This window comes from Pagrus major, chromosome 14, assembly GCF_040436345.1.
Source record: "Pagrus major chromosome 14, Pma_NU_1.0".
NCBI classification, from domain to species: Eukaryota; Metazoa; Chordata; class Actinopteri; order Spariformes; family Sparidae; genus Pagrus; species Pagrus major.
Genome location: NC_133228.1, coordinates 20,557,251 through 20,578,008, shown reverse-complemented (window position 1 = coordinate 20,578,008; position 20,758 = coordinate 20,557,251). Strand labels below are relative to the sequence as shown.

Here is a 20,758-nt window from a genome sequence, read left to right as displayed (position 1 = left end):
ACATTTATATAAACACTCTGTGGCTATAAAACCATAATGCAAACCAGAGACACCGACATGTCACCATTTGTTAACATTTTATTCTGACGGGGGACACCACTGTCCTGTTACTTTGCATAAACTGTGACTTTTTCTGTCCAATAGAGGGATTAAAGTGTCAACATATCAAGGGTGATGTAGGTTAACTAACCTGGGTGGACCTCCTTGACTGTCGAGCCTGTCTGGAGCGAGCTTTCCTCTGGGATTCTGACTCCTCGTCCCGCACTGGCGTCAGGTATGACCTAGCGAACACGAAGACACAAACACACAAGTTAATATCTCTTTATAAATATTCATGGGGCCTTGCGGTTACACGAGGTTGGCTGTGATCAGAAGCAAGGCTGCTCTAAATTAATGGACTAGCTAGGAGAGTGAGAAAACATTGCTCTCCTCTTGCACAATATATTCTGCAAAGTGAGGATATTAAATTGTAGCATCAGTGGAGAAAACCTTCCAACAGTAAGCCTGCTGATATTAGAGGAAGAGCACAAATGTGAAGCAGCTTTCCATTTGAGAAAAGGTTGGTTGCTTTTCTCTGATGAATATGTATGCGAGGCCAGAAATTTCTGGAAAATGTTACCTAAGATAAAACATCCTTAAACCTACGTTTGATGCCCAGTCTGTCATTTCTGCTGTGAGGCGTCTCTCACTCAAAACAATCAAAACCAAAAGATGTGGTTTGACAACAACCATCGCTCATGAAACTCCATCTCGTGTTATTCAGCTAGAAATGTTCTCTGGTGAGGAATTGTCTCCAAGCTTTATTCATGTTTTGTTTAGTCTTGTTGGCCAAGTTCCTTCCTCACATTCTGCATGTCATCTGGTGTTTTCGTGGGACCAAAAATTACAGATTTCTCTGGGTTTGAACATTGTTTGAAACCACAAAACACAACTCAAAACATGTCTAGTCATTTTTAGACATTTTAAAACAGTAATGTTGCATATTATACCTTTAAGTTACTGTGATAACGGAGGTTTCAGATCTCTTTGTTATAGCAGTATGAGGCCCAAAACACTGTTTGAAACAGTGAGCTGTTCTGGCACTTTCTCTCGGTGAGTAGCACGCCTCTGTTGGCCACACAGAAGTATGAACTCATTCAGTGCAGACTGGAGCCTTGGCCTTGAAGAAAATGTGCAGCTTCTGCCCACCGTCCTTATAAGGAGAAGTTGCTGGAGCGGTCCAGGCTCTGAAACGGGCCTGCCCCGCTCCCACCGCGACAGGTGGCTCATTTCAGCACAGGAAGACGCGCACTTGACCCCACTCACAACACACGCGTGCAGACACACTGCGACACACTCTGACACGCTAGACGGATGCAGACAAACTCTCTTCACCTCCACACTGTGTGTACACATTTAAAGATCACACACACACACCCTGTTCTCAAACAGAGGAAATGCATCCGGATTATTGTTGGACTGATGGAAGCTTTTAAGGTTGATGCCAAGATTTCTGGAAGCTGCTTACAGTAAATGTTTTTTCCAATATCCACAGTATTTGAACTTGAAAATGACATGAATATACAAAAACAAATATCATTAATAAATACAGTGAATAAAGCAAGATAACATTTTAAGTACTCTGTGTTTTTCCCAGTGATTTTGACTCATGTTAAGACATGGGACGCTAAAACCCAAAATAACAAACGTGTTTAACAAAATCTGAACCAATTGTATGTAATTAAACAAAATGCATCATATCCACCATATCTAAGGCTAATAACTGTACGCTGACAATTTTTTCACATCTAATAACAGGCCAGCATCAGCAAATAAATCCATGTAACACTAGCTGCCTTCACATGGACGCTTATATTCTATTGACTATTAATTGGAATAATTGCCAATCAATTAAGGTGTTTTCTGTTACCTGCGTCTTTCAGAGCCAGTGACAGTGCCAGTGGTGGTAGTGGTAGATGTAGCGGTGGTGGTAGTGGTAGATGTGGTGGTCGTAGTAGAGCCAGTGTTTATAGTGGGGATGACCGCAGCAGACTCCTTCTCCTTCTCCTTTTCCCTCTCTGCACTCTCCTCTGACCAGTACCTGTTCACACACACTTGCACGGTTAGCATCTTTACAATACCTTGGTCAACATGACACAGAGCAGAAGCAAAAGCAGATACCGCTTGAGCTCACAAAAAGGATAAAACACCAGGAACATATTTCAAATTTTCACAAGAAAGCAAAATAAAGCCTCTGAGTTACAAAACTAGTTGAATATCTACAAGCATGTACCTGCTGGTGAGACTGGTGGAGCCAGTGCGGGTGGAGGAGGAGCCCAGGCTGGAGAGCAGGCCGCGATGGCCTGTGGGCGAGGTAACAGATGAGGAGGTGGTGGTGGTCGTGGAGGAGGAGGTGGTCGAGGAACTCAGGTCCTCGTGTCTTCTGCCGAAAGAGCCGCTGGAGGACAAAATGTCGGAAATAAACACAGCTAAGTAAACACTAAGACAGATTGTTTATAAAGTTGATTTGCAATAATTTATTTGGTTATTAAGTAGAGATAGTTTTGATGTCTTGAGCTAAAATATTTATGCATCATGTATAATAATTGTGACGGCATGAAATTAGGATTAAAATGAATAAGAATCAAAGTTAGGACTGATCTGACACTCACGTAATTCACCTGTCACTGATCCACGTACCGATCGGGGTTCCATAGTCTTACTCATTGATTGTCAATTTGCAATTTTTACCATTGCACTTTTCGAAAGTGTTAACTCAAGGATAGAAAAACCTAGGTACTAGTATTTTTTGATGCATAGTTGCGCTGTTAAGTTTTTCGAAGGATTAAATGAGTTGCCGTCGCAATTCGTTTGACTACTTCTTTAATACATTTTCTTTGGAATAGACCGAATCCCTGCGATGTCGCAGCAACAACAACGGTCACTTCTGGGTACAAAACTGGCCGTTAAGTTGCACTGCAGATATATGTGAAATCGGAAAACTTGTAAAAGATGGTGGTCCAACCTGTCTGACGTTTCTACTGTACTGTGTTGCTTTGCTAGCATCTTTGATATCTACTCAGCAGTGCATCTTGGAGTAACTGCTAGTTAGAGTTTACTTAAGCTGTCATTTTCTGTAGTCTGTGGCTCAATAGGTAAATTAGGTCTCCAACTGAAACTTAATGCCAGTTTCGTTATCAACAAGCTATGACAGCATTGAAATTGCATTTTGGGTTCCTGCTGTTAGTAATGACGTCTCTGAATGCATTATAAACTAAAATGTCAATCAAGCCTACCCCATTATGGTTTAATACTTATATAGTGAAACCCTCTACAGTGACATGATTGTGTTGATTTGCAAAAAGTACCCGTGTCTGTGAGATGACTGAATGGATCAATGTTTTCGTTTTTTTGCAAAGCCTATGTGCAGTTTTAATACAAAAGTTTCTGTGAAAATTAAACTTTGATTGACAGTACTGCAGGGTCACAGTATCAATTGTTGACATCAGTATTCAAGTTTTGCAAAGAAGACTGTCCAGTATCAAAGAAACAGCATGACAAGTTCCTGCATTTACTTGCAGGGTTGGGTTGTTTAGAAAACATTTAAAACTGCATTGAGATATTGTTGACCGGTGAACGAGGTGTCATCCAGAGGCTAAAACAATCATCTCTCTTTCAATAGTCATTTGGACATTAAATGTAACCAGATGAAGACGAAACACATGGTAGACACTTGAGCAGCGCAGAGACACATGTTCAGAGAGGACAGGTGGGTGTAGAGACGGAGGTGCCCCGGTGAGGCTGGAGTACCTTCGGTAAATGCTGTAAGACTGGTAGTGGGAGGTGGGTGGCTGCCAGGGTTTAGTATTACAGGTGTTAGGGTCCAAGCTGGAGGTGGACGAAGACTTGGCTGGCACGTCCCGCGTGCTGCCGCTCCGCCCTAGTGCTAGCGTGTGGGACGTGCTAGCGTGTTGGCAGGCGGGTGGGCAAGAGAGGCATATTAGCGGTGGAGGCGCACACACACAGATACAGTCAAAGAAACATACATATTCAAGACTATTAAAGCTTCGCACAGTATTGGTGCATACATGTCACATGGGGCTGGCTGCTGACTGGATGATTGAAAGCAACGAAAAGTGGTCATGAGTTGAACTGACTTTGGAGATACAATAAATAATATTTTTTGCAGATATTAGTTTTGATTGCGCACTTGTCCAATAAGCGCCAGGGCTTTTTGTATTTTTTAAATGACAAATTATTTAGTATCTTGTGTTTATTTTGATATATTTGATAAGCAACCATTTGTAATTTGTAACAAAGATACTCTTTGATGCAACTGTGCCCATCTCTGATGTTGGTTTATACATTTTTCAATGGTTAAATACTCAACATTATTAAATTAAGTAAATTTAAGCATATTTTAAAACCCTTTCAAAGTAGATAATCCAATAGTATCTCTACACTCACAAACTCAAAACCCTTTATCATCACATCTAAATTTCTATAGCAAATGAGATTTTCGAACAACAACATTTACAGTCTCTGTAAACTTTTCTTGTTTTAGTGAGTGATTGTGTGGATGAAACACCAGATTATGTTGAAAATCAAAGCATTTCTCAAGGACTATATTCGAATGCAGTGATATTCCTAACCTTGAAAACATAACGGTTACATTTAACTTTTAAAGAGGAGGCTTGTATCCAGTATTTTCCCCATATGACACGCATGCAGCATCAGTCCATGTCTAGGTTTTGTGCCATTAACAAGCCTGGGAATTTGATTTATCTCAAGTCAAACAGGTGGTATAGGCTTGTTAAAATGTCTGAGTAACACATTGCAAAATTCAGTGGCACAACAACCTGACAGGACAGGTACAGTCATGCAACAGACTCTGTGGCAGTGATAGAGAAAGGCGTTGGGCTGATTTGCATTGCTTTCTCAGTAGCTGCTGCTGTGCACAGAAGCATGTACGTACATATCTCTGATGACATAATCCAGCGAAATGTACAGCAGATGATTGATAAACAACCATCAATGCTGTCTAGCTCCAAAGCTATGCAAGTCAACCTTGTAATGGACAAAAACATCAGATCGGATGGAACAGAGATCTGATGAGCGATGGAGGTTTGGCAGTTATTTGTGCCGCTGCAGAAGCTAACCTGCGCTGGTAGCTGGGGGTTCGGTTGGTGGAGGCGCTTCCTTCGCTGTTCTTCAGGTCGTCGTCCCAGCGTCGCCGGGTGTATGAGCCACTACGTATCAGAGCAGTAGAGTCCCTGAGGAACCACAAGCTACAATCGTACCCCAGGTTTCCACAAACAGATACTCACATAAATACTTGATAGTAGTTTTTCCAAATTAAACCCATTATGAAATCTCCCCTTTTTCTAGCAAATTTAAGGTCTGCCAAATCCATAACAGCCTAACCAAAGGCAGCTTCTTAGAGCCACACACACCATGCAGAGCATTGTGTTGCCTGCAACACACAGCAGTGGGCAGCAGGTGCCGCTCATGCCAATGCATGTTTGCACAGAGCCACTCGGCTCCAGGGCTTCACCTGTTTTCCTTCTCGTCAATGTCTGAAGTACTGGCCAGTCTCCTGGGGATGGTGGGGGCCACGTAGGCAAGCCGGGTCCCTTTATCCTTTTCCTGGAGACATGGGAATGAACAGGGCTGATGTTAGTGATCATTTGTGTTCTCAAATATAACTACAATAATCTTCAACTTTCTTTGCTATTGAAATCGAGCTCTTACAAAAACAGAGTTCATGAAAGTATCGAGCCTGATAAAAGGATCTGATTATGTGACTGTTGACCTTCTCTTTGTCTTTGTTGTCCAGGGAGGAGGAGAGGCGAGGGCTCGAAGCTGAGCGCATCACCCCGGTCGTGTCCTTCTCCTTCTGAGCCTCCTTGGTAGCTGTGATCTCCGCCAGCGCGCCATAGCTGCCCGTCTTCCTCAAACCCAGCCGCCACGACGATGGAGACTCGTCCTTCCTCTCCTCCTCTGTCACTTTAGCAGAGACCTTTCCGGCAGGCTGAGCGGTCTGAGAGGGAGCAAGTGGTACTGATTTAGTTTACAAAGTTCACAATTTAACTGTGATAAGATGTTAAATTAGATTTTTTAGTCATCTTAGTAAGTAATAGAGATTTCAATCAGGTCAAAAAGGTTCAGATTAATCTCCAGGGGCTGGAAAAAGTTTAGATAAGACCATAAGAGGTCATTTTTAAAGGAACGGCATGCCAGTTAAGAGGTACTATCACATCCACTAAAACTACTGGACTCTAAAAATCATTCCAAAACAGAGCCGCTTCTCACAATATGCTAATAATGTAACGCTCTTGTACAACAGGTGGTGGAAGTGTAATTAAACCAGCTGGGATTTTGGGGTCCGATTGATAAGTTTACATTCAAAAGATGACAGGCAACTAAACAAAAACACAGAAGCCACACAGAGACACGGTGAAAGCACAATCAGGACAGTGCATCTGTTGAATACAAGTGCAAACAACACCATGTAGGGTTGATGAGTGAAAGTCAGCGAGAGGGAGGTTCAATCAGCATCACCTGGATCGGGCCAGGGTGGTTAGGGTGGTGGTGTTTAGTACTTTATCAATGCACAGGTGCGTGTAGGATGACAGAACAACTCTGGTGCACACCAATGCCTCACCATAGGTTTTTTGGGCACTAGAGAAATGCCAGTTTTGCGCAAGCCTTGACGCCACAATGCAGGACAGCCTGGCTCCGCCACAGGCATGAGGGGAGTAATACAATCAAACTAAAGCCAACCAAGACAAGAGCCCGGGGTGAGAAAGACGCAGAGAGAGGGAGGGAAGGAGGGCAGGGAGGAGGACAGACAGGTTGAGACAGAGAAAAAGCCAGAATAAGACAGAAGCAGCAGCAAAAGAAACACACTTTATGGCTTTTTTTAAAGGCCTAGTCACACCACACAATGCTTACTGCCAAACCATGGGGGGGGGGGACTACTACCATTATTGTTCTCAGTTGGAATAAGTGACAGATCCAACAAACATTTGGTAGTGTCAAAATTGTTAATGCTTTTTGCTCACTCTTGTTAGACAGAAGACATTGTGATGTGTGAGCGCTAGGCTTCAAAGAAGGATCAGAATTGCAAGAAAAGAAGCAGAAAAAAAAAAAAAAAAAAAAAAAAGGAAACAACATTTAGAAAGTCTTGGGTGGGTGGCCACTGATTGCAGGGTGCACATTCAGAAAGAAATAGAAAACTGTAAAAGATACCTTCCTATTCAGGCTGCATTCAGGAGTGTGAAATGATGACGCAGTGTGTAGGCGGTGTCCAATATCACAGACTGAGCAGCACAGATTTTATTTGGGGGATTTAATTTTCAGTTCTAAATGTGTCCTATTCATCTCTGGGCAGAGAAAAAATACCTTTCCAACTATTAAATATGTTTTAACAAGTGGACTGAAGGAAGCAGCCATGCTCTTGGAGAATTTTACCAGGTTCACTTCGGTTAAATGCTTGGTCGCATTTTACCAGCAGAGGGCAGCAGACTCACAAGTGGGAACACACTACCATCCAAGCCCTAGTTATATTCTTCTCAACTAACCCGACACCGCTCGGTACACTCTGGTCTCCTGGTAGCCAAACACATGTATAGTAAATGTTATCTAGAATTGGCCACTGACAAACTGATACCATGTTTGTTAAACGCCCTCGAAAACTCGCCGTAACTGTCATTCTCAGGGCCTCTGTGTGCTCATTTAACTGCAACATTAAGAGCCAATCACAACCAGGAACAAATATTTCTGCTGGGGCCTGGAGTGTGAACTGCAAACTCATTTATGTAAACCCTGAGTACCTTCAGCCGGCTGTGAAATTAGGTTTGTGTTCAAGGGAGAGAAACACTAAAGAGATGATGAATTATTATTGATGTATGTACCAACATGTCTCAGTAGAGCAAAATATGTAACGGAGGTGGTGCAGTCCCTACCTGATGTGGTTAGATTAGGTGCTGTGCTACAGCATCTCATTTTCTCCAGGGTCTTTTAAAACCAATCAAATGAGAGCTAAATTTGAGTGAAATATGCCTCTTTCAATTATTTTTTTAAAATGATGGTACTGTGGTGGCGGTCTGCCCGGGGTGGGACGATAAATACTCATCCACCAGGCCGTACCTTCTTTACTGGAGAAGTGGGGGTCGTCACCTGGTTAGTTGGGCTAGTTGGAGGTGACACGGTGATGCTGGTCGTCGTGGGCGTCGTGCTGTTGCTCACGGATGCTGAAGGCTTGCTCTTGTCTGGAGGAATCAAAAAGGAAAACAGTTAAAGAGTTGTTTTAATGAACAAATAATTAATATATAAATTAGAACACGCTCAGTGAAGAATACAAATGCATTAGAGAAATAAATGTTTACCACATTACGTGAGCTGACAATGGCCGATTGTTTCTTTTTATGCAGTTATCTTGAGATCAAGAGTTAATCATTTCGTTATCGCAAGATAACAAAAAGGGAGAATTCTGGAGATATGGGCATTACATACATAAACTCCTCTTTGGGGGTGGACGTATGAACATGTACTAACTTTTCTATTTGTTGTAAGAATGTTTTCCTTAGTGGATTGATATGAGGGTATTACGATTATGGCTAATTATTGTAAGGGGCCCTATCCCTTAGATACAGTGCTCAACTTAAAGCTGATGTGTTAGAGCGGGCATGAGAATGGGCAGGAATAGTAATTGGCACAAGGAAACGGCAAAGGAAACTACCCACATTAGTGGGTGTTTGCATGGCATAAGACTGAACTACAGTCTGGTGCAGCGATAAATAATATGACATTTTCATCTTAAAATTAAGTTTCAAGACGCCTTTAATGCCTGGTGGCATTGCACTGCTGATCTCTGTCGACATTTTAGGTAATAAGAGCAAACAAAGTTTTGTTTTCTTGTGATAACGATAAGTATTTTACCTGACAATCAATAAATGCTTTGGCTTCAGATTTACTGATACCATCTAAAATAAGTCCCACACAGTACCTGCTTCATTCTCCGACTCTGAATCTTCATCCTCCTCTTCTTCACTGGAGCAGCTCGACTCGTCCTTCTTCCCCTCCTCTTCTTCATCCACCTTCTCCGGTTCTAAGGTCTCGATGCGTGGGGCGCTCTTTTCTGGCTCCAGAAGCAGCGTTTCTTTGCTGCAACACACAAATTTAACTCAAAACTCTCACTCACTTAAAACAGAACTACAGATTACGTGCAGTACAGTCATTTAAACTGCAAGACAGAAAACAAGTCAAAGATACAAAACAGATCATTCAAACCAAGTTTAATTAGTTATGCTTGTGCTGCAGGTGCCTAATAATTTAGAAAACATTGATTTATTTTTAACCATCTATCAAGTTATTTACCTCTTGAGTGGTTTCAGTGATTGGTTGTTGTCCCCGGTGGTTGTTGTTTCAATCAAAGGAGATTTCTTAACGTCTTTCTTGCCACTCATCAGCTGGAATAAAAACAAAAATCACTCATATTAATCTATCACTGACACTGCAGGTATAAGTCCTTACAAGTAGCAGCCACGCTGACTCACCAGATTTTGTTTCTTTTGTAGTTCTTCTAAGTAACCCAGAACATCTTCATCTGCTACATCAAAAGCCGTTTGGCCCTGAGGGAAAGAAGCACAATAAAAGTTACCTCAAATATGGATTGCTCTACACTTCCAGACACGACTCGTGACAGCTTCAAGTTACCCACCATTTTATTAATGAGGTCCATGTCACATAGATTCTCCACCAGTATCCTACACGCCTCCTCCTTGCCCCAGTGTGCTGCTGCATGTAGAGGAGTCCAGCCATCGTAGTCCTTAATATTTACATCATATCCTGCCTGGATTAAAAGCCTGCACAAAGAAGGAGTGGGGGAGTGTGAGAGAGAGAGGGGAAACAAAAACAGTTTTCCTTTGAAGTCACAATCAGATTTGAATCTGTAAACTAATCCTTCGAGGTGATGCAAGGGTACAGGCTTTTAGAAGAGCGCCAGCATTGTAACCCCCAGGTAAGATTTGTGAGATATAAAAATCCAGCCCCCAAAACACATAATCTGTGAGAGCAAAATGAGTTATAAAACTAAGATTTCAGCTTGTTTGTACAGTTTTTAACGAGCAAAATTCAAGCATATTCTTTTAAGACTTTGTATGAACTTTGCATTTAGATCCCTGTGTTATATATCAAGCTGAACATCGGAGAGCTTAGAGCTATCTATGGCAGTAGAGTTCGCTGGCTGGCTTCCCAGACCAGATGGACAGACGGCTGCAGTTCCTATCCTCGAGCAGCGTAGCCATATTAACACCCGATAGAGACAACGTCAGAACACCGCGTTGACAAGATGCAGAGACCAAGATATGTTTGGCATTAACAAAGAAAAAAACACAATGCTAGGTCTCACCACTGTCTTAACTATGAACAGTATGTATATAATATACAGGAAATAATTTATGTAATGAGTTGTCGCAACATGGAAAGAAGTTCACACAGCTCTACAACCTGTGAAGTGAAGACCACTGCTTACTTTAAAACCTCGACGTATCCCTTCGCAGCAGCTACATGGAGTGACGTTCCTCCTGACTTAGCGTGCCGGACGTCTTGGATCTGGCCGCTGTTGAGCCACTGCCGGGCATCCCTCAGCATGACCCGCTCCTCCTCTTTCCGGGCTGCCTCGATGTCCACGCCTTGGGAGTGACAGAGGAGACTGACACTGTTAGAGTGGCACTGAAGGATTACCTGCTACTTATCAACAAGCTGCCAGCTGTAACACTGAACCCAGAGAATGGAGGCGGGAGAACATATCAAGGTATTTATTATGAGATTTACCTGTCTGACATCGAGAGTAAGGAATGTGAATGTTTGGGATTTATTTCATTACATGTATTAATGTTATCCTTTGGAAAAATATACATTACATTATTCTGGGCACCTCTATCAACACTAGAGGGTGTTGTAAAGCACTTGTTCAGCTTCAGCAAACAGTTCTGTGCCAATTTTCTGTCAATCTGAAAATGAAATAGTGGCTGCAAACACACAGGCCTCGGCTGGTTTAAGTGGGTCAATATGTCTAAGCTATAAGCTGCATGTGGTGCAGCAGTGAAAACAGGCCTGTATTGTCTTGTTGACACCTGGTTGGAACACGAGACGGTCTGAAATGCACTGCCGCACGAGTCGCTGACTCGTCAGCAGAGCGTTAACTGTGTTGAGCTACATAAACAGCGATCCGAGAAGTGCTCTGGGGTTGGAGCCAAAACTTCAGCTGATCTTATAGGTTTTTGTTCTACTCCCAAGGATACATTATCACTCATTTCCTGACACCCTGGAAAAGCTTTAAGATTGCCCCAAGCTTTTAAACCAATGAAAGAGGACATCTGTGTCTGCAGGTTTGGCCTCAACCAGTGTTTTAGCCCTTGCTCGGTGTAGAACAGGACCCTAGAATCCCAAACAAAGTAATTGACATCAGCGACAAGCCTGTTGCTCTTTTACATTTTTTAAAATGGTCTAAAAGCCTTTAAAGTCAGTGAAAATCTAACCACTTTCCAAATGACCAAGGCGACTGGATTGTTTAAAACTGGACATGTTGCTCATTAAGAGGATTAGTGAAGTGAGGTCCAAGAAAAGGAAAACAAATGGGAAGAAGATGACTCAGTGTCTGACTTTATGTTCGACTGGATTTTCAAGTTTCATTTCAAACCAAGTGACTTGAGGACAGAAACTGGACCATTTACTCACTATGGCTGGTTGGTCAGTGAAGCAGTAACTTCGTAAACGCCATCCAAATGTGTTCACATTCTTTCAAGGTTACAAAAACCAAAAACTTGGTTTTGTAACCAAAAAGCAATGTGATAAAAACTTAAATCAAAAGCATGATTTAAAGCATCAGACTGAGACTTTTACAAAACTGCATAATATTACAAAAAATGCTTTTTAATATGTGTTCAGCCTTGTTTTCAGGGTTTTTGCAGAGTTTAATTTAAGACCATTTTTAAAGCATATTATACCACTTTGGTGTCGAACACTGTGTTGCTATATTCCACCAACCAAGCTCATTAAAGAGCATAAAGTGCAGGGTACATATGTGTAGCATAACTGTATTTAATCGAGGTGAGACAGACACACCCCAACTTGACAGGTAAGAGAAAACGCAGTGCACATATGCTACAGAGGAAAATTAACCTCAGTTAATGTAGGCAATGGGAGCTGGCCAGGTAGGGCAACGTCCCTGTGATCTCTTGGGAAGTAGCCTACACTGCGTCTATAAAAAGCAGGGAGCCTAATGGCCTCTAAGTAGGACTACAGAACAAGAGCCGAGTGGAGGAATTGGCAGCGGTTCAAAGTTGAGTTTTTACAAGAGAACAGCACATCTTCTAACCGAGCATTTCAGGAGATAAGGAGAAAATCCAATAGACCAAAAAAGGACTTGCCTCCCCCTTCAACTCACGCACAATATACCTACTGTATGTCTGTTAGAGCTGAATGAAATATCTATAGAATCAATCTACCCTGAGGGAAGCACAAGATCCTCAGCAAAAGGTATAGTTACTGGCTTTATAGAAAGGACAACAGTAAAGAGTTTTATTTTGAGCTGAGAGGAAACTACTGATCCAAATTACCTCCTTGTCCTCTCAGCACCAGGGACAGAGAAACATTTGTGATGTTATCCACCTGCAGTCTATTACAAGGACAGGCGGCAGCAGCCATCATGAAGCAGCTGATGGAGGAGGAGGGGAGGAGGAGGAGGGCGACAGGGCTGTCCAGTCACTTGACCCAATCGGGGTCAAGGAGAGGCGCGAGAGGTTTTGTCCCTGACAAGGGGAATCCATGGCCACTTGCTAACAAGTTTAACCCCATGACTGGTATCTCTTTGAGGGGAGAAAATCACATTACAAACATACAGAAGTGTTACACAACAGCTCGTTGCATAATGCTGCCTGCTACCTCTAGCATAGAGAACTGAGCTGTGGATTGTCTGCAGCTGTCCCGAGGCCAGGATCATTGCTAATTCACTCTTCAGCAGAGTTTTATCCCAAAAAGAGTTTTATGCATTAATTATTGCTAAATACGGCTCAACTTTGAACACCTAACGTTCCACACTATGACAAAGTATTCAGTAGTTTGGCTCTATGAGCATGCTGAATGAAGATGCAGATTTGGCTTTGCGTCCGTCAGTGATGGATCTTGGAGGAGGCAGCGTGTGAATGCTACCAACCACACAGCATGTCCATCAGGCACGAGCAAATCAAAGCTGACAGCTGCTGCTGACCGAGATGCTTGAGGTTCGGGTGGGTGCATGTCTCGCCGCCATTATATAACACAGCCGAGGAGCGTAACATGCAAACAGCCCTCTGAGTGTAATTATCAGTGGATAGCATGTGCTTTCAGACACTTGGACCTCGACTTAAATGACTCTCGAGAGATTGGCAGCTTAGAGGCAGCCATTTTTTCTCAAGGTTGCCAAAGATACTAGACAGTTTACACTAATGCATCACATGGAGACTGTGCATCTTCTGATCTTGTGGACAAGCTTATCGTACACATTTTAATAGGGCTGTTCGATGCATGTATCAGCAAGGCTTACACGATTGGCCACCTGTGCAAGACTTGCATTCACCCCTTACTGTAACAATCAATGATCTCAATTGTAATGTTTTTTCTCTGCGAATGCAAACAAATGTCTTAAATATGAGAATGTAAAGCTTTCTTTTCACAGAGAGGAGAGAGCCAGCCAACCTTTATTAGTGAATGTGAGCTGAGGAGCACCCCTCTGGCCCGGGGCCAGTTAACACGTCTGTGCGTGGCCTCTCACCATAGGGGAGGGCCTTTCATCATCTCAAGAATGCCCTGGCCAAAAATAGAAAGACTCGTCTTTTCAGCTTGGAATCATCACGAGTGCTCACAACTCAGGTGGATCGCTTATCTCGTACAAGCAAGTGAAAAACATCAGGTAACTGGTGCTCATTGAGAACTCGGAATATGTCTGACAACATACTTATACATGCATGAAATACACACGGTGCCCCGAACAGCTATGCTTCCATTTACATTGTTAACATATCAGGAAGTTTCTAGATATGGATATGAGTGATCACATTAGATTTTAAACAGCATTGGTGAGTGTTAACAATTTAGACCACAACTCCCATGATACTCTTTTGGTCTTGTGGTTTTATTGTTTTGACTGAGAAACCAGTAGTGGCAGAACTTACTGCAGTATATTATCTGTGGTTAAATCCACTTGTGACATTTTCACATTGTAGTACATTTTTTATGAAGGTGGCGCTGGGAAAGAAGATTTCTCAGTAGCAGATGTCCAATGTTCAAGATGTCTGTGATACTATACCTTGTCTGTTGATCTCATTCTGCAGGAGCTCCTCCATTGCCTCCTCTTCAGCAATGTCCAGAGGCGTCTCACCTTCACTGTTCACAACTCCTACACTGGCACCCTGGCTGATGAGATACCTGCAACGACAGCGCACACACAAACATTTAGTGTCTGAGCCAATAACATATTCATATAAACATCATTCTAAAATGTTGGCATATACTGAAATAGTCTAGTTGATTTTTCCCACTCAAAAGTCTAACTGTAGCTGCCTTCGACAGGGTGAAAAGGAAAGGATGTAAAAGCAACTGTTACTTCCTTTAACTGATGAGGAAACAGTTGAAGGACAGGACCTCTGTTGTTTTTGGTTCAACGACAAAATTAGTTGACACCACACCACAGTCGGCATCTCCGGTTTTTCCAGTCACATCTTCCTGATACCTCTAGACCAAATAACACTGACCCCATGAATCAAATGTATTACAAAAATGAAATGCATTATTATCTGTTGCACAATCTTAAAACTTGGCGCCGTGTTTGACTCACAATTAAGTGTCAGCAAACACAGTATGACAAAGGTAAATAACCATGGTACATGCTCAAATAAGTAAGATGCGAATGACGAGTGTTGGAAACTTAAGGCGGCTAAGTCACACAGTGTTTACATGGCAGAGGGTCTTCCTCAGGCTGAGCAAACATAGTGAACATGCCACACCTGAATGATAAAGAAAAAGAGGCGTCTGGACAAGGAGTGGCAGGTGTGTGCCATGGATGTTTACACTCTGGAGCTTTACACTAAACTACTGTCAGTTAATCTTACAGTACTGCAACTACTGATGCAATCGAAGCACTTATTGCTGCCAATCCAATGTGGAGTAAAAGAGGACTCATACGCATCTGCTAGGTGGTCTCCAAACAAGATATGAGATATCTATTAATTAATTCGTTTTTTGGCCTTCTGTTTTTGACATATCAGAAAATAGTGTAAAATGTCGATCACTGTTTCCCAAAGCCCAAGATGATGTCCTCAGTTGTCTCGTTTCACCCACAACCTAAGATATTCAGTTTAATGTCATGGAGGAGTAACAAAACAGAAATATATTCCCCTTTTCAGAAGGTGGACTGAGAGATTTTTTATGTTTTTCTTTTCTAAACGCAACTCAACTTCATTAATTGATTAACTGTTGCCATTCTACACTGAATAGAAAGTTGAACAGAAAGATAGAAATGGAAAATCTTGGCAAATCCTCAGAACTAATGCTTGTCACAACACACACAAAAACATTTTTACAGTGTGATGAGCGCTGTCATCTGCCAGGTCATCTGTCAGTTGTGAGTATTCTGTAAACAAAACAAGAACGCTGAGTATACCTGAAATAACTGTGATAGCTTTTATATCACACAAAGATTTCCTTCAGAAAAGAAAAAAAATTCTCAGACTTTGATTGAGGGTTTAACCAAAAATATCGCTTACTGTAGTGTAAATCTTTACTTTCACAGATGATTTAAGTCAAATTGAATGAAAATTACATCTCTGAACAGTCTTTGTCTGCAAAGGCCTTAACAGACTCATCATCTGAAAGCATGACAGACCCCGAGTGGAACCATAAAACGCTCTATAAATATTAGCAGTCAACCAAAATAAGCATCCAACACTGTATCCAAGGCTACTCGGTGCTTTAACCCTTTACCTCTTTATCTCTCACCAGCACAGATTCAGGACCTTTTTAACCATTCAACATCTTAACTTCAGCTGCTTTCAATTAAAGCTGCGGTGTGACTCAGGCCCTTCTCATTAGGGCCAACACACCACATGAAACAGGCTCCGCGCTCATGACTTCCCCCCCAAATGGCAACTGACTGTCTGCAGTTACGTTTCAAAGTTTTATATCGTCCTGATTGGACTTTCTATTCTGACTATTTTGGGTCAGCTTTACTAGGTTTGATTGCTTTGTGGTCTAGAGTCCCTCTGTGGGATTCTTAACCAACCCTACCATTAGATGGCTGTGGTGACACCAGGGGCTTACAGATACAGTCCAGCCTTGGAGTTCCCGTTACTGCGAATGAGGGTGCTGGGATTAAAATGGGCCCACTGAGAACTCACCACCCACATCAGGTTGCAGAGTTTCTCTCTATGACATGATGTCTCCATTAGTCACCCTAGCAGGCCAACCACTTGACCTTTTCATTCATTATGTGACAACAGAAAACGTCTTGTTTTCTGCAATATTAGCCAAGTGCTGATGCTGCGTTCATGAGGCATGCGAGACACAGACCATCTGGGTTTGGGAAGATAACAACACTACAACTGTGTGGACATTTTAATGACACAATTTCTCCACATTATTGTTCAAAAAGGCAATTACATTACGACTTAAATACCAGGCAGAAGTTTGCCTGCCAACTAATTTGTACATAAGCCATGTGTGTATCTCCCGACGGCCTTTTGCACTTGTTACTTTTTGGGAAAACATCAACAGTAGGGATAAATTTGGAGCCAGGTTCCTGTAATGTAACACAGAAGTAAAGCAGGTCACAGCACACTCCCAATATCCTGAACAATGAGTACAACTGAGCTCCTTCAGCCCTCTTTAGCCTGTTTAAATATCCTCTGATAACATCTCTGTGTTGTGTTCTGTGCCCTGCGAGTAGTCTTCTTACCTGAAAAGGACTAGCGGCAAGAAAATACTAGAGTGCAACTCTAGAGCTCAAATCCAGATATAGTGGCTGACAATGATCTCTCCATATTTGATTACATCACGCCAACAATGTGTGTCTGAGCTATCAGATGGGCTGCGGCTTCTGTCAAAATGTGACAAGAACTGTGTGTGCAACTGAAAGTGATCGCTTTTGACATGTTGGCTCTGGCATGCTAGCTGAAACAGCACCACAGGCATTTCTTAAGTAAACATCAGCCTATTGGCAGCCATTAAGGATGGCACAGTCAAGGAAATTAGTCAAACAATGTAAATGTCAATATAGCAATATACGTGACACTAGAGTGCTGCTGTGCAACCTTAAAGGGACAGAGATTCCCTTTTTTCTGTAGCACCATTTATCCTCGTGATCTTTCCTCATCACCGCACAGAAGGAAGTGTGCATCAACCCTTGGACGAGAGTAAGGCTAGACGGATCATCGGTCTGGCCGTTCGTTGTTTTTTGTATACGAGTGCTAATAAAATTAATTACTTGGAAAAAAGCACCACTCTGTGGTCTCACTTAATGTCTGTCCCACAGCACGATCTGATTAATAACATGTCACAAGTAATAGCCTTTCAACACCAAATAATTCAAATCTGCCAAGTAACCAGTAACTTAAGTCAGCAAATAACTGTAGTAGAGAAAAAGTATAAAATACCAGAAAATGGATAGATTTTTATTTTTTCTGGCAAACTTTATCGGTTTATCTTTTTTCCTGGCTAATATTACAGTTTAGTTAACTCTAACAGTTCATGAGCAGACTCTCTCATTCATGGGTAGACGCACGCTTCCTAATGTGTGGTGATGCTGTTGGCGGGAATAGTTCACTAGAAAAGAAATACTTCCTACATGAAACAGCTCACAACCGTCTGTGGATTATCTTTAGTCACTGCATCATGATTTCTGGCAAGGACTTAGTGCTTTAGTGCTTTGAGCACCACAAACCAAGTGCCATCTAGTTCTGTTTTACTTGAGAGAAGGCAGACATCTTCAAAACGCGACAACTCACACCAAAACAATCGGAGAGGATAAATGTCACTACAACATGCATTTCTGATTTTGGGTGAACAGTTTTTAAACTTTAAAATTTTCATAAAAGACCAAAATCCCATTTTTGGAGCGTACAGCACTTCATTAAGCCGTACTGAGGAGACATCAATCTTGCTTGTACCAATACAAAGACACAGGTCACTAATGGAGGGCTCAGAGATGATAGGATACTGCAGACCTCAGCTGCAGCCCTGATGTCACTTTGTGCTCGACAATTCAAATGTGATTGTGAAGCACCAGCTGGACAGGATATTTTCACACAATCTTGAGACTGAAAAGTGCTGCAGTGACATTAAAAAAAATTCTTACAACACAGGATGTAAGGATGACTTTGCAGAAATGACACGATGAAACAGATACGGCTTCTTGGAAACTGAGTAAACAGGCCTCTGGGTACTTACTCTGCTATGTCTAGGTATCCGCAGGAGGCTGCAGCGTGGAGGGGGATCCAGCCCTCATTGTCAGGCTGGTTGATGCCGGCTCCATGCTCCACCAGGAAAGTCACCATGTCGACATTGTCGTCTATGCAGGCCTGCGAGGGAAAGAGAGAAAAGGGGAGTAAGGCCACTGTAATAAGAAGGGAGTGTGACCTACCCTGTGTGTTTATGTGCGTGCATGCAAAGAACTTGCACGAGAAGAGCATTGCACTGCATCTGATAGATTGCCACGTGTTTCCAGAATTGTTGGGGAATTTTGGCAGCCGGAGCATTCCCAAAATGCCTCCACATAGCCGGGGTGCTTGGAATACCACATAGCGTAGTACTGCTGATGGAGGCATTGAGGTGCTGTGCCTATAGGCTGCTACGTGATGCAAAAAAACTAAGAGGACTCGTTTTAAAAGCACTTTTGCTCAAAAAGTCTGCTTCGCACACTAGCCAAATATTTTTCTCAAGTGTGATAAATCAACCACCGAAATAACCACAAACACACACACACGAACACACGCACACACACCGTACGTTCTTCTGTTACACTGAGCAGCGGCTGATGAATCACTCGATTAAATCCACATCTGTGGTCGAGCTAAAGTGGAACAGTTTTATTTGCCAGCACATTTTGCACCCAGAGTTTGTCCTCTTCATTTAATCAATCCTAAACATAATGTGCCACTTACTGGTTGTGCAGATCTGAAACCAGTCTCTTGGTTGAGGACAGGAGTGTGGAGGGAAATTTGAGCGCCTTAAGGAACGTCTGAATACAAGTAAAGATATTCAAACTCAACATTAAAATACCTCAGTGAGTCACACATACAGACTACGCTCACTAGGGCAGGTGGTGCAGCCAGTGTTATTTCCCTGATGCAATTTCATTAATGCATACAGTCAAGTAGAAGTCAAAGACACTGGACTGCAAACTAGCAGACCACCCACAACAATATCATGCATTGAAACTCAGACAACAATGTGGGCGCTTAGTATGCACCACTCAAATTTTCCTCACACCATCCTTTAGGTTATACAACCATTTTCTGAAACCCTCCAGTGCAGCCAAGTGAACCATATATGACTGACAGTACAGCGAAAACAAAAGTGATACCCACAGAAATAAAAAGCGGATGCAGTAGGAGAGATCTAATTTAAAACTACCTCTGACGCATGATGTGGGAGATGTTGTGATTTTACCCACATTATGGGGCAGAATATGCACCAGGGTGGGCGTTTTTTGGGTTTCTGTTATGCATCTAATCAGCACTTGTTAGTCTAGTGCTGGTGAATGTATAAGGGGAAATTTACATTATTTTTTATACAGTCTTTAGGTTTAAAAAGGCTAAACTATGGTATTACACATGCATTAGTCAGTTCTACATGTTTTTAATGTACTTTAAAGCAATTAAATGTAGCTTTGTATGTTTTTGTAATGTTTTCTTGTTGTTTAAAACCTATGAATTTCATTAAGTTCATCCAAAATTCATTTTTTGGGTGAACTTATCCTTGAAACCAAACATGTAATCGCAACATCCCCATTGTTCAAGACCGGCCATGGATCTGATGATTGCATGTTGTCGCCAATCTCTCTGTCTCTCTCTTTCCTCATTTCCTGTCTCCTCTCTATTGTCTCTAGTGTAATTAAGTACACCCTCCCCTTCTGAAATACTTTTTAAAAAGAGTCTGCATTGGGAATAGTTCTGTAAAATTTCTCACGACAAGTTTACCCGGGACCTTCTTACTGTTTGGCAATACTGCTAACCACTAACCACTGCGATTTGCAGACAAACATGATTGACCAAAAAGACGGAACATTTACTTTTCCCATACATCTGGGTGTAAATGATCAAATAAGTTTTTTGTAATCTTGTTTTACTGATAAAACTGTGAGTGAGTTAGAGAAACAGCAACTGTTCTTGGCCACAAGCCTGAAGAGGGAGCAAGCTGTCGAGGAGGTCACATTTCTGCTCAACATCCAGAACAAGACAGAGGAAAAGCAGCAATGGAGAGCCTGCAGAGCACTTTACATTCAGGACACACAGAGGCCCTGAGGTTAAGAAGTTACCTCACATCAAAGAGGCCTGCAAAGCACTGGTAAGAAACAAAGCCCCCTTACAGAAAATAAGGAAATCTTTGCAGCTATCTGACATGCTAAGCTAAATGCTCAACAGAACTGATCTATGGGATCATACTCACTGACAGTCAATAATCAATAGAGACATTCTTGAAATCCACAGTAATTACCACTTAGCAATATGAAAACCAAACT

The 20,758-nt window shown here is 42.1% G+C and overlaps 1 protein-coding gene across 4 annotated transcripts in view; it reads right to left on the bottom strand.

The window, feature by feature from the left end:
* Window positions 1–20,758, bottom strand: part of ppp1r12a (protein phosphatase 1, regulatory subunit 12A) — a 49,127-nt gene that overhangs the window by 10,269 nt on the left and 18,100 nt on the right. The window contains exons 2-16 of one of the 4 annotated variants that reach the window (XM_073480530.1): window positions 18,466–18,596; window positions 14,333–14,451; window positions 10,517–10,676; window positions 9,704–9,848; window positions 9,540–9,614; window positions 9,361–9,452; window positions 8,990–9,147; window positions 8,131–8,252; window positions 5,792–6,019; window positions 5,534–5,625; window positions 5,139–5,252; window positions 3,790–3,942; window positions 2,273–2,437; window positions 1,910–2,080; window positions 191–281 (exon numbers count right to left, since the gene is read on the bottom strand). In XM_073480530.1, the coding sequence (XP_073336631.1) occupies window positions 191–281; window positions 1,910–2,080; window positions 2,273–2,437; window positions 3,790–3,942; window positions 5,139–5,252; window positions 5,534–5,625; window positions 5,792–6,019; window positions 8,131–8,252; window positions 8,990–9,147; window positions 9,361–9,452; window positions 9,540–9,614; window positions 9,704–9,848; window positions 10,517–10,676; window positions 14,333–14,451; window positions 18,466–18,596 (2,016 nt within the window). The remainder of the gene's footprint in view (window positions 1–190; window positions 282–1,909; window positions 2,081–2,272; window positions 2,438–3,789; window positions 3,943–5,138; window positions 5,253–5,533; window positions 5,626–5,791; window positions 6,020–8,130; window positions 8,253–8,989; window positions 9,148–9,360; window positions 9,453–9,539; window positions 9,615–9,703; window positions 9,849–10,516; window positions 10,677–14,332; window positions 14,452–18,465; window positions 18,597–20,758) is intronic. The other 3 variants (XM_073480531.1, XM_073480533.1, XM_073480532.1) reach the window with 3 other exon arrangements.